Here is a 14,080-nt window from a genome sequence, read left to right as displayed (position 1 = left end):
ATAACTAAAGTTTTTTAACAGGTTCCCCCCATATTTGCTTGTTTAAATTATAAATTTCTCAGGGTGATAAACTAATACTGTAAACTAATGGCAATACATAGATATCAAAATTTTCTTTTTCTGCTGTACAGAATCAAATGCTACTGAAATAGTTCGATAAATTGCAAGATCACTCCTCAAAGAACATCCACAGACCTTCTTGGAACCGATGCTGTGGTTCATGAATGCTAAAGAAAAAGCTTCAAGGGAACTAACAAGAATCAGTTTACAGTAGGACACCCGTTTAATGGAAAACAAGCCAATACAAAAACTGTGTGTTGGGTACACTTCAATAAAGAATATGAACTCTATTTGGCATGGGACAACTATTACCCTGGCAAAATAAACATTTGAACAAAATCAAGTAATACAACATCTGAACGAAAACAGAAAATTAGAAGACCTGCAACAACAACACTATAAAAGTCGTTCCAAGAATCAGTGCTTTGGCTGGTTTGCCTGTCATTTGACTGCCACTGGCATTAGCTGATAGCGACGGTGCTAGTGCAGGGCATTCAAGCCCCTCCTTGCCTTCACGGCACTCACTGGCGAAAAGACCAGGTGGATACTTCCCATTAAGGTTAATGTAGCTGAACATGGTTGTGGCACAGTCATTTGATAAATCATTCAGCTGCTCTGTAAAAGGACAGGCAAAATCCTTTAAAGCCTTACAGCAAAGGTTGGGTGGATATTGAGGACCTTTGCATTGACTAGTGATGATTGTGTAATTCTGAAACTCGAAGTTAACAGGGCAAGCTGCATTACACATGATGCAAGCTGTTAGCATAAAAGCACATGTTTCTTTGAAAAATGATACATTGAGCATCAAATTAAGGACTTTGAAAGTGAAACTTATGCGCAACACATAATATGGCAGGGATATTAGCCCATGCAGCAATCACTAAAACAGCAAGCAGATTGAGAATCTGAAATTCCATGAAAGAACATCTCTTGTATTTAAATCTTACGTAGTTATTATATTATCCCTTTGTGGTTAACTTTAAATCAAAATTCATTCTCCAGCACCTAAAAGGAATCAGCTGAACATTTTCTAAAGATGCATTGAGAGATCTGTCTGCAAGAAAAGCCAAAATCCAAAACTACCAACCAATCAATTAGAAAGTTACCAACGCAAATAGTGAAATACCAGTTCAGCATGCGAGGAACAGCACCTGACTACTGACTTGAAAGCAAGACAATGAATGTCAAAATCCCTTGTTTGTCATGATCATAAATAACAAGAGATTGCATATGATGATTGAAATTTGAACCTAAAACGTCGAAGAATCTGAATTAGCATATTGTTTATTTGTGGTCATCAGCTCAACATAGAAGATAATCCTAATGATATGAAATGATATCAATGTGAAAAATGGTGGAAATGAATCAGCGACTAGTTCTTAAAATTTACTCTGAATCTACTCCCAACAATATGTTGTTTCATTTCTGCCAAAAACTTTTCAATTTAAAATCCAACATTTGAACAAATGGCAAAATTACCAGTAACATCAAACTAATAACACAAGGATAATACTTATTGGAACTCATATTGTACGCCAGGAGCTTTAAAGTAATTGTATTATTTGTAACTTTTAGAAAGGTAAAAACATTTACAGCACGATGGTCTACAAGACCAAGCCTAAGTATTTGCCTTAACAGTTAAAACAATGCCTAGAACTCAACTGCCTCGAGAAGGTTAAGATGAAAGCAACAGCCAGCCTTTATACTAAATCACACGAGATCAATGTCCCTCACTGCAGAATACACCCCTTCTTCCCCAACCAAGTATACAAAATCCTACACAAAAGACCTGCTGGGAGTTTCAAGTCTCAATTTAACACTTGAAAAGTCTTGGCTCGACTAGCTACTTTGAAGGCATCTCGATTTTTTTGATGAACAGATCAGAAGAAGCAACATTTGAACTTTCCCTTCATATATAAGATAAACAAAGCTGAAAAGCAAGTTAATATCTGCTCAAACATCCTTCAACTTTGATAGAACATGAAAGAATGGAAAGGGGAGATCACCTGTCTTTGCCTGGAGGAGGTTTCTCCCTTGTGCAATATGATGCCCAAAAATGCCTTCTATTGCAATAAATAAATAAATCAATCAATCAAACAATGAAGAAAGAAAAAGGAGATAATGCAAAGCAAGAAACTGAAATCAAAGCAGACAAGAATCTCCATGACTAGTCAATATAAACAAAATTTAAGCATAAATTACATGGATTTGCACACACCTGAAAGGAAAGTGGAAGCTGAGTTGCTAGCTGATAGGCTGAGAAAAAACACCAAAATCGCACAAAATTGATAACGGTGAATCCTGACCATTATTGATTGTGCTCAGAGCAAGAATTTGTTGATCTAGGGGGGCCAAATAGCTGCTACTATAAACAAGTAAAGTTCACTGATCACTTTCACCCAAAATCCCGCCTCTAATTCCTCACAGATCTCCTTACTTTCTACTTGTAAGCAAGCGGGATGATATTGTTAGCGAGTACTAATAAACAGTACCCAACAAATCAATTGTCTGCATAAATTTTCCAGGAACAAAAATTTATCTTTAGCGAATCAAACTAAAATATAGACATTGATGCTGCTTGGTTGATATCCGAAGTAAGTTTTTGAGGTTTGGATAGAAAGAAAAGAGATTTATGTTTGTTTAATATTAAATGAAGTTTACTGTTGATGATGAAAAAGGAAATAGGAAATGAGACGGAGATGAGAGAGAGACAACATGGTCTGCGCTTCAGCCAGACCAAACTAAGCCAAAGACAGCTTTCATCTCAAAACCGCGTCTTCTCATTCTCCGGTCCATCTTCTTTCCTTCTCTCTTTCTTTCATTTTCAGGTTTTCTTTTTTTTCTTACCATTAATATTGCTGTTGCTCCCTTTAATTTATTTCTGTTTTGGTAACTGTTCTAGAAAAGTACTTAATTGTGTAATTAATGCTATCATCCTCTTTTTTTTCCTAGTAATTGATTATAAAATGTACTCTAGTGACAATTGTATGTGTCTATTTTTTTTCTTTGTATAATAACATGGTCAATACGTCAACAAAAAAGAATAAACATAGGTAAACATGTTAGGATTTTGATTGGATTCCTTTTTTATCCAAATTTATATTCATTAAATTTAGTTAAATTCAAACCCAAACACAAACTCTTGTGGGTTTGAAGAAGTAAATCCAAACTCGAACTCTCATGGATTTGGTCATTTTATGGGTATTCATATGGATATTCTTTTAAACATAGAGTGAAGAACTAACTAAAGTAAAAAATATTATAAAAATATACAGAGTTCAAAATAACATAAATATCATCTAATTTTTTTTAAATAATAAAATTATTATTTAAGAAATTGAACGCAATATTATGAACTCAAAGAAAGGCCTATTATCAGCTATTTCCATTTATTTTCAAAGTTTCATCTGCATCTACATCAAAATTTTCATTTGTTTACTTTTACTGTTTTCTCATCTTCCTAAAAAGTTTGTACGAATTATAATAATAACTAGGATTAGTTTGAAAAAAAAACATAGAATATTAGATTATTTTATAAATTTATAAATTTACTCATACATATATAATTTATATATGGGTTTGAATAGAAACTGATTTGGATCTAAATTTTAATATGGATCATAAAAAATCAAACCTTATCCAGACCCATAATTCTCTTACAGGTTTAGGTTTGGATAGAATTTGAATTTGAGAAATTAAATTCAAATCCAATACAAGTATATTGGGTTTAGATTGGATTTGAGTAAGATCCAATCTATTAATGTGTCTAAACTTGAGCCAATCCTTTAACAAAACTAGAAAGAAGCGTGTCAATGGAAGATTTTTTTTTTTTCTTTGGAGGGTGTCAAATCCTATCCAAATATATTGAGTTTAAATTGGATTTGAGTAAGATCCGACCTATTAATATATCTAAACACGAGTCAACCTTTAACAGAAGTAGAAAGACGGGTGTGAATGGAAGATTTTTTTTTTTTATTTTTATTTTTTTGGAGGGTGTCAATAGAAGGAGGTTGGACTTACGTTACTAATTACAAAAGTGAAGGTCCTTTTTTATCTTTTGTTTTTTGGTATTTTGGGGTGGGGAGGGAGCGTTAAAGGCAAGGTCAGATATTGCCTTCTGTAAATGATGCATAGAGTAAATCATGTTTATTTTAATTTGGCTATACAGTTATAAGTACCATCGAGTAAATTATGCTTGCTTTAATTTGGCCAAATAGTTCCGTTTATTTGATTTCCATAGATTGATTTGATAGTCTAAGTGGTGAAAGCTTAAATCAGGAACAACAAGAATTGCGACACTCTTCATTTAAGGATGATAATACCGAGGTAGCCAAACGGGTCGACGCTAATTTTACTGTGCTCACCCACACGGATTCATTGCTGACCAATTCCTCCTATTAGTTCATTACAGGGACAGGGCCTCGTCTACTTTATTGTTTGATAATGGCAAATGGCAATTAGTTAGTGAACCTATACGGTACCTTCTATTTTATCTCGCATTCTTTTCAGAGGACATCTGATGCACGACGGCAACTAGCATTGACGTGTGTCACCGTATCATGGACGCCACTCATTCCCTCATTTTATCCCTTTTTTTTTTTGGATCAATTCACAAAATTTATTATACTTCTACACTTATTTTTACTCTAACTGATTCTAAAAAATCCAATAAGACGAAACCACGTCAGATCAAATAAATACATCACACACGCGTATAAATTTGAAAAATTCATATATTAATAAAAAAATAATAAATTTGAATCCTATACCTCCCATAGCACGACGGATTGTTGGTGACCAAGAGTTCAAGGAGCCGTTGGTTTATATGCTCTATTGTAATCGCCTCCAGAGAAAGTAGTACTTGTATCACGTTGGACTTCGGCCGTTGTAACTCGTTTAGTGGGCCACAGAAAGGAGATACAAGGAAAGTGGGCAGCAAATTTGGTGAAGACTCGGACTAGACAACAGCCACTCATGCTTTCATGATTTGTGCTGTAAGCCCGTCCCACCTCGGAAATGTTTTAATTAGGTTACTTCCTCAAGCTGAATCCCACGAGACACGGAGAAGGGTTTACCTCAATATAGTCGTCTGTCGCCCACTAATAAAGGGACCCAGTAACAAAGTCAAGGCACGAAGTAAAGCTCATATTTCAGAAATTGGAAAGTAGCTCTTCTAGCAAAGGACACATTTTGTAACACGGCCCACCACCATCCATCGACGACAGCAGCAATGAGCTTTTTCAGGGGGAACTGGCAGCAAGAGAAAGTGTCCGGGGATATTCCACAGGCGTAACATAAAAATAAAAGCGTCCCTGTCGAAACATATAACTACATGAATTTTCCTTTTCTAAACATGAATTTTTGTGTTGGTTTTACTCGCCTACACAAAGCCACCAGCATGGCGGACGATTTTCCACTGAGTGCTTTAAATCTACTAACAATAACAGGTAGGCCTTAGAAGCAAACCCAGGAGACCAAGAGCTCATCAAACTCGTGCTATCAGACTGCAATGGAGAAGCAACTAATGTCACTTTCAGCCACCTTGCTTCTGTTATCTAAAAGTCTTTACCTCATTACATCTCAGGAATTTACATGACGACTCCTATACTACTTTTGTTTCAGCAAGAGACAAGCCCAAGCTAACCCCCATGTAGAACTTCTTGCACAGTGAAATGTGTGTGGTGAACATCTAGACCTTCAAGCACTGCGAGAGAACTTGAGGCAAAGGAGCAAAAAGAAGGGGAATATCAGACAAGTCAGTCACTTGCACTTCATTCAACTGTTGCTGTGTCTATTAACTCTACCATGTCAACCTTTGCACATTTCAACAGAAAAATTTTCGTTGCTGCAAGAAACAAAATGGAACAAAGAAAAGCATTACTGTTACACGTCCATAATGATGATTAATGTAAAAAACCAACAGAACCAGAAACTGGAAAAAACAAAAATTCAAAAAAGCGGCAGCTTGTAACTAGATCTAATTCATCTTTAGAATATCATCCTAAGTGGTAACTAGCTTGTAACCATTGTCACTTTCTATTTCCCGCTTCATCAAAAAAGACGCCCCCAAAATAAAACTAAAACATTGAAAGACTATTTGCTTCATGACCCATTCTGAAGCAAAGGGAAAGGATACTATCCTTGACTTTCAATGTCAAAATAATTGGATGGGAATCGTTAACAGCTTTTATTATGATAAAGATTCTTGAATGAAATACTAAAAAAAAAATATTTATTGTTACAGCTTACTCGGAATTTGGACTCCCTTATACTCTCCAATAACTCAGTGATCTCAAGTTGCTTCACCACAGTAGCATGTAGTACCTGTAAAATGCACACTGATCAATCAGGTGTCCTTATACTTGCACATTCAAATTTCGGAACAGCCATAACAATGCTTACCCTCTTTGTTTTCTCAAGGTCCATCTCGACACACTTTATCCTGTCCATAGACTGCTGAAGCATTCGCTCCTTCTCCATTGGAATTTCATGACGCTTGTTATTCAATTCTTCCAATAATTTTTCTAGTCTCTGAAGACGCTGTACACATGGAAGGACCTGATATCCTTCACCTATAGCTCGAGCACTTGCAGATGAATGGTTCTCTGGTTGTTCTTCCAGTGCATTAGATGGATAGATGTTAGTCTGCCTCCTCGAATGGTCAAAAGGTACATTGCGGATAGCCTCAAAAAGTTTGAATATGATTTGTATGATTGTCCTTGACATAAACCGCAGACTTCTCTTCACAACCTTTTCCTGAATGGTTTCGAACCAATGGATTACCAGAGTACCTGGGATGCCAAGACACAAAAAATGAAATGAGGAGACAATTAACATTTTTGCATGAATTCCAATTCAGAGGGAAAAGGAAGAGAAATGATATAGCAAGATTTTCATTTCATGGTTATTTATTGGCTTTCAGTTACAGACAATGAAGCGCAATCCAGTCGGAGCAACTATGTCTTGTCAACTTTTAGTACTAAAATTATTCACAATCCTAAGTTCCTGGATTTTGCAATGTCTTTAACTGTCGATAACTTTTATACTTAGCATAGTTGATAACTTGAGGCAATGCAAAAGTTCACCAGAAATTTCAGCTTTTAGACAGAAGCCTTGGTGATATTGATGTAACATTCTTTTATTATGAGCTCTTCTGAGTTATAACAAGTGCAAGCAGTCTGTCTATCAGAGTAGCCACTGAAAGTCAAAAAGTAAGTGTGCAACCTTCTAAAATAGCTCTTCTTCCTGCATTGTAGATTGCAGGAGACTGATATTGAGAATTGTCTATTTCTTGCTCATTGCCACCATGTGTATCAACTTCACTGAAAAGATCATCACAACTATAGTAGACGGGCGATTCAGATGTCCTGGCCTGTGAAAGTCTCCAATAGATAAGTCACAGAGATTGATAAACAAATCTAGGCATGTCCATGCACAAAAAAGAGTCAATCACGGAGGGAAGAGGAGGATGCATTGGAGTTATGTTTTTGTGTCTTGTCAGTCTAGTAAAAACTTGAAAACATAGCATTAACATCTTTGATAACCAGTAATTTACTGAAACAAAATAATCACCTCTTCATGAAGCGGAGCCAATCGCGGAAATGTGAAGCTACTTTTTCTAGTTGGAGAACAAGAATCATCTACATCCAATCCTGATTCAACTACTGATGTATAACTACTTCTTCCCTGTTTACATAATGACATCACATCATGCAGCAAGAAAAGTAATTATTAGAGCACCATGTGAGACATTTTCAAATCTGAATTACCTTCAAAGGGAACGTCTGTGTATACAAGTCAACTTTCTGGTCGTCACCGGATACTCTAGTAATCTGCCTCACAAACTTTGTTTCCACATTATATACAAGCTGCAATTTTGAATCAATAAATGTGATGTAGCACAAACTCCCAAAAAATAAAACATAATCAGGTTTTGCTTTAAAGCATCATATGAAACATAAATCAAAGTACTTGCACAACATAGTCAAATAAATACAGGGTACACTGGGTAAGCATGTACCTACCTTCATTATATCAGGATCATTCCAAGGACCCATATTAGGTCGGAGGCATCCTCCTTCAACTGGACAACAGCATGAGCCACCCAAAAAATCAGGCAATTGACTGGAAAAACATAAAAAAAAAAAGTCAGGATGCTATAATTGAAATTCTCGCAAACAGGACGATATAAAGATAGAAGTAAACCTTGAGTCAATGGCTTCAAGTAGTTTTCCCAAAGACTTAGGCTCCAGAACCTGCAAATTTGGACAATGTGATTTTATCAAATCTGAGCCATAGTACGGTAGAGAGAGAGAGAGAGAGAAGAACATAGCCTTGCCTGAATTTTTGCAATAGTTTTAGCATCAAGAAACTTCTGTGCAGCAGGCCAGAGCACCTTCTTAAAACCAGGGCCAGCATTAACAATGAACATCCGATGGAGTGTCTGCAACAATTACAGGGAAAAACCAAAGCCACATTCACCAATGATTGTATCTGACAGAGTAATTATTTATTTCCATAAACTGAATTTGACAGGAACTAGTTAATACCTCAGGATAGTAATTGTTGTCAATTTTTGTCATGGATGCCAAAAGATTAGCAGCTGTCCTTGAAAAATTTTTAGCTCCCTGTGTTCAAAAGTTCCCTGCTGTTAATTACAACAGTATCTGATGCAACTGTAAAAAATGGTCTTTAAAAGGAACTGGAAACATGTACAAGTTAGTCAACAATTTGTAAATTTCTGTCAAAAGCACAGTACACTGATACCCTGTTAAAATATTAGTTGCTTCAATGCTGAAAAGCTTTTTCAGCGCATATACCACAAACAAGTTAGCACCAATCAAAGGAAAAATGTTATTGTCCACTAAGGTATTTCTGAAGACACAAATCACGAACTACTGCCCCCATGGCAACCAATTTTTCAAAATGACAAACGTACCAGGCCTTGGACATCTAGAATTGTGGTGGTTGAACAGATCCGCCTCTTTGCTGCAATGGAACAGGCAGGAAACTTCTCGTATATGGCCTTCTCAAATTCCTGGACATGATATTTCAAGTAGCGATCAATTGTGGTGATGCGCATTAGTTTAGCAGGGTGTGCTTGTCCAAGCCTTTCAATGTAAACTGGCCTCCCTTCCCTGTCAACTCCATGATATCCTTGAGGGTAATACTGTAGAACTTCTTCTAGCTCTTCAAATTCAAAGTCCTAGGTATTCATAACAACAGTCATTAAGATATAGATAGCAAAAAAATTACTATTGATAAAGCACAAGTCCCAGTTTAGAAATTATCAAGAGGTACACCTACTTAGATGCAAAAGACTGAGATGCCGAAAGATTACAAGACAAAAATGTCAAACTCACCAATAGTTATTAAGATATAGATGGCACAAAAATTGCTATTGAGAAAGCACAATTCCCAGTTTAGAAATTATCAAGAGGTACACCTACCCAGATGCAAATGACCAAGATGCCAAACGAATACAACATAAAAGTGTCAAACTCACCCAGCTGGCAGCAGTACAAAAATTGGTTGGGAAATAGAAAAACTAGTATCAAGGCAAAAATGCACTCTTCTTTGCGACTATGGCCAGGAAAATCAAATTTCTAAAGTTGGCATACTTTTATGGAACCAACGAAGGTATGAACCTATTACCTCCAAAATGGTGTCTGTTCCATACTCTTTCCTCCATTTGAGCATTTCCTCCCACATCTGGATGGTCTTTTCAGTGTTAAAGTCTCTCGCTTTCAAGAATCTACAGAAAAATCCCAACAACTTCAGATTTACCCATCTTTCATTTCATGATTAGGAAAAAGCGAATTAAACTCCACATCATATCCCTTAATCTGCGTCACCAACCCACCCCCAAGAGAATTTTAACTCTATCCACTTGTAAAGCTCAATGAAAATGTTGTTTATCATACTTTGTTGGTGGAAAAAAATATATAACAGGGAAAAAAGCTGTTTATCCATATGGAGAGATTGCCAACGAAATAAATGGATTTCTCTGCATGATGTCACTTGTTATGTTTGACTCTAGCCAACTCACCTCAACAATGTATAGTAGTCATCATGCTGTGCTGGCAACATATCTCTGTCAAGGAGCTTTTGACGCAATTCACAGACAGCAGCCTCTTCTTTTGCATCTCGAACATCCTCAATGGAAACTGAGGGAACCCTGCAATCAACCTTCCTTTTTCCTCTCTTCTTGAGAGAATGAGTAAACTTGTTTGAGGCATTTATTGCCTTCTTCTTTAAAGTTCCTATCTTAAATCGTCTTCTTTCATCTTCAGAGTTTTCAAAATCTGATCTCCTTTCTCGTGTTTCATCGTAAGTCTCCATTCCTTCTAGGCCTAGCACATCATTTTGATCAGAAGCAGACTTAAAAAAAGAGTTCAAACACGAATCTTCAGAGGGACTGTTCATTAAGTATTTAAACTAAAATAGTACCTGACATTTTTGCCGGGGGCAGAAGGCAGAAACGAGAAGGAAACGAGATTAAAGCCTAAGGGATCGGAGCACCAACAGCATTTCTCTAGCAAAAATGGAAAAGCTCGCGTCTTTCTATCAAAGTAAAAAATTAAAATGGGTTAGATTCTACTCTGCAATCATCAAATTATCGAACTGCAACAGCATAGGAACTCCGGAAATGAAAAGAAGCCGCCTGCATATAATAATGTTTGGCTTTTGTAACAGAGATTGAATTTTAAAAAAAAAAAAATTTTGGAATCTGATCAAATACTTCCTTTAAGACTGGCAGTGTTGTTTGACCGACATTTGACATAATTTGTGCGCATTCCTATGAAGCAAAACCCCCCTCCAAATCTGACACATTCCTTGTATATTTTTGTATCAACTAAAGGAAAGGAAAAAGTCATGGTAAAAAAGGACGAAATTCACGTCCATCTTTCTTCTACATTAATCCAAACAACCTCAGCCTACAGACAATTCAAACAGCAGCACAACGCCTCTCATATTGTAAAGATTATGCAACTGATGGAAATAAAACAGATCTGAAATCCTTGCGAGAGTTCAAGGACTGCATTGTTAAAGAATGATCAATGGCTCAGAGATGCAAATTTGAACTAATAGTTTTAAAAGCCTATCATCCCAAAATGACTAGTAACAATCTTACTCCAGCAATCCAATTGAGCTGAAAAGAGAATGCAATGAAAGAATAGATCAAGGCGGCCATTTAACCTCCGCAAAATCCAGCTCAAGATCGTTAGAGAAAAAGGACAAAAGGCTTTAAACTCTATCAAAAATCTAAACTTGGACACGATAGCTCTTTACATCGACTCAATTACAACCCTAAACCAATCAGAAAAATTCGAACATTTCAACAATGCCAGAAAAGCATCCCTCAGATCTCACCTCAAAATTCAGAATCCATATCCAAAGCCACAATTTGTAGAAGAACAAATAAAACTTCCCAATAATCGTACATCATTATAAATTAAAAAATATATTTTGTATGAGAATATATATTGATAATTGCATCCCGCATTAATTAACGAAAACTTTTTCCAGGGGAACCAAACGAAAAAAAAAAAAAAGAGTCACGGAAGAGAGGAGGTTACCGAGGACCCTATAAACAGCGAGCTGGATCGCAATCCGAAAATCACAATAATAGGTTTCGGTGTCCAAGAATACAATTCTGAGGGGGGAAAGAGTAGAGAAATATTGACAGATTTTTTTTGTGGGAGAAGATTCTTCTGTCAAAAATCTACAGATACGTATGTGTAAAAAGCGCGGTGGCTTGCATCTATAGCTTCTTTTGCATATAGATATTAGATAAAACTATATATAAATGTGCGCCTATATATATATGTATATATACATACAAATATATAGTGCATATATATATGAATGTATGGATAGGTGCTATGTAAAATTTTCAAGGTTAGGGGGGTGCTGTCTCTCTCCTCTTTGCTTCTGTGAAACGCACAAACCAGACTAATGTTGTTGTTAATAATAACTTGTTAATATAAGAAGAAAGAATGAAGCTTCCAGCAGCGCCTCTCTCTCTCTCTCTCACACACACACGCGCACACACGCACTCTTCTTGGTTCTTCCTTTGCTTATTTGTCACAACGTGACGATTCTATTTTACATTTCTTCTTTTACCATCCACTTTCGTGTCGCCTCTTTTTCTCCTCTTTTCACCTTCCTACTACTGTTCTTTCTTACGAATTGATAAATGCTTCTAGTTCTATATTTTTTTTTTTACCTGTAATGACGCCAGGAGGAGGGATGCTCCCGGTGTTTTTATGGTAACAATTATTTATTACTGGTAATTTTTTCAAGTGGTGTTACTGTTACAGCACAAAATTGTCATTCAGAGTGAGTTTTACAGCACAAAAGATTACAGCTCTGACAAAATTTTTCTTGATTATCTCTAAACAGTTATTCTCGGGTGAGTTTTACATCAAATGGTCCGCAGAATAAAATCGTCTGCTGTAATCTTCTTGTTTCAAAATTAGACGTCTGTGTGGGTTAGGAAAAATCAATTAAATTTAAATCTAAAGCACTCACTTAGGGTTTGGAAGAAATAGTTTTGAAATCCTAATTCCTCACTTAGGGTTGGATCGTTTTTACCTCACATGTATTAGCGTAGGTTAAAAAGTGTTGAGTGGGATTGAAGAACAAGTCATTAACAAAGCAATAGATGCTTGCTTTAGTTAAAAAGTAGACGCCTCCATTACAATCTGATCAGATTCCGACTCTTTTTTTTTTTTTTTTTTTGGTTTCGTGACAAAGGGACAAAAGAGGGGTAGCGACCGGCTAGGCTTGTGACTTGTGAGCAGTGTTCGTCTCTTCTTTTTTTTTTTATGGGAAAAAAAAACTTTGCTTTGGATTTGAGAGATTTCTTTTTTTAAAAAGAAAAAAGACAAAATGGGGGAAACAGTTGTTTTCTGTTGAGCTAGTCCACAGTTTACCGTGACCGTGAGGAGAGAGAGAGAGAGGGAAACGAGAATCTGTATATTGTTGCATGTTATGTGTTACCACGCCACGTTGCCTGTATTTTGACTGATGAGAGAGGAGAAGGAGTCGTCTGGGTACTTTTACAGTTGGTATAGGATAGGGGTAGGGTGGTTAAAAACGGCGTGGACTAGGTTAACGATAATCTTGTTTCCTAAATAATAATAATAATAATTTAATTGATATTCCTTGGAAGACGCAAACAACTTTGCTTTATTTATTAACTAGTTTTGTACCCATTCGTTGAATGGAAATTGTCTAAAAATAATAAATTATTTAGTGTATTTCATAAAATACAAACTTATTGTATAATCTATTATAACCTTTCTTAAATACATTGTTATTAAAAAAATAGTCTTATAATGTAAATTTAAACATCTAATTCAGTGATTAATAATTCGAAATGCAAAAAAAAAAAAAATCGACAATATGGTGACATTCAAAAACTTGAAAATAGGGAAGATCAAATCTTGGCTGATCTTCTGTAAACAAAAGAATGGCCAACCCGTTACCAAAACATCAATTTTGGTACTTAATATAAATGGCTTAAAGGTTAATGTGAAAAGAAAAAAAGTCAAATGAAGTATTAATAAAAGATAATAATTCATAATCAATCAAGTCACAGGAACATAGCAATCTTCTAAATCTGTTCATGGCTAATAGAAACCAAAACGAAAACATAAGATATATTTTGCTATTAAGTCAAAACCATAAAAAATCTAAATAGTCTGATGTATATTGCATGACGTGAACTGCTGTATGACAATGAACTTGATGCTTTGCCATTTATGTAATCAATGACACCTTCTTGTTCTTTAGAAGCTTTCTATTAAAGTCTAAAAAAAAAACATTGACTGCACAAAATTTTTTTAACCCCAGAAACCCATAAAATAAAAAAAAATTAATACGTTGTTGAAGACAATTAATAAATTGTCAAAGGCAATTAAAAAATCGTGTGAAAACACATAGTTTAAAAGACCACTTCTAAATCACTAACCAAAAAAGCAATATGTGTTCTACTTAAATTGAAGAGTGAATC

The 14,080-nt window shown here is 35.7% G+C and overlaps 2 protein-coding genes across 3 annotated transcripts; both read right to left on the bottom strand.

Annotated features, from left to right (window-relative positions):
- Positions 1–138: 138 nt before the first annotated feature.
- Positions 139–2,857, bottom strand: LOC113770632 (GPI-anchored protein LLG1). Of its 2 annotated transcripts, none has more exons than XM_027315154.1 (3): positions 2,279–2,857; positions 2,067–2,120; positions 139–795 (listed from the first exon to the last, which is right to left on the bottom strand). In XM_027315154.1, the coding sequence occupies exons 1-3, from the start codon at positions 2,367–2,369 to the stop codon at positions 434–436; spliced, it is 507 nt and encodes a 168-aa protein (XP_027170955.1). In that variant the 5' UTR covers positions 2,370–2,857; the 3' UTR covers positions 139–433. The 2 variants fall into 2 exon arrangements, with proteins under 2 accessions (XP_027170955.1, XP_027170954.1); XM_027315153.1 differs by having other exon boundaries at positions 2,067–2,123; positions 2,279–2,855.
- A 2,522-nt stretch (positions 2,858–5,379) lies between these two features.
- Positions 5,380–11,897, bottom strand: LOC113770793 (phosphatidylinositol/phosphatidylcholine transfer protein SFH13). Its single transcript, XM_027315375.1, has 15 exons — positions 11,640–11,897; positions 10,510–10,623; positions 10,109–10,412; positions 9,715–9,814; positions 8,999–9,265; positions 8,610–8,687; positions 8,399–8,503; positions 8,266–8,315; positions 8,085–8,184; positions 7,830–7,928; positions 7,633–7,746; positions 7,285–7,432; positions 6,463–6,851; positions 6,310–6,384; positions 5,380–5,905 (listed from the first exon to the last, which is right to left on the bottom strand). The coding sequence occupies exons 2-15, from the start codon at positions 10,514–10,516 to the stop codon at positions 5,885–5,887; spliced, it is 1,857 nt and encodes a 618-aa protein (XP_027171176.1). The 5' UTR covers positions 10,517–10,623; positions 11,640–11,897; the 3' UTR covers positions 5,380–5,884.
- Between the last annotated feature and the right edge of the window lie 2,183 nt (positions 11,898–14,080).

This window comes from Coffea eugenioides, chromosome 5 (genome assembly GCF_003713205.1).
Source record: "Coffea eugenioides isolate CCC68of chromosome 5, Ceug_1.0, whole genome shotgun sequence".
NCBI lineage: Eukaryota > Viridiplantae > Streptophyta > Magnoliopsida > Gentianales > Rubiaceae > Coffea > Coffea eugenioides.
The sequence above is the reverse complement of the archived record's forward strand: the minus strand, read 5'-3'. Positions and strand labels throughout refer to the sequence as shown.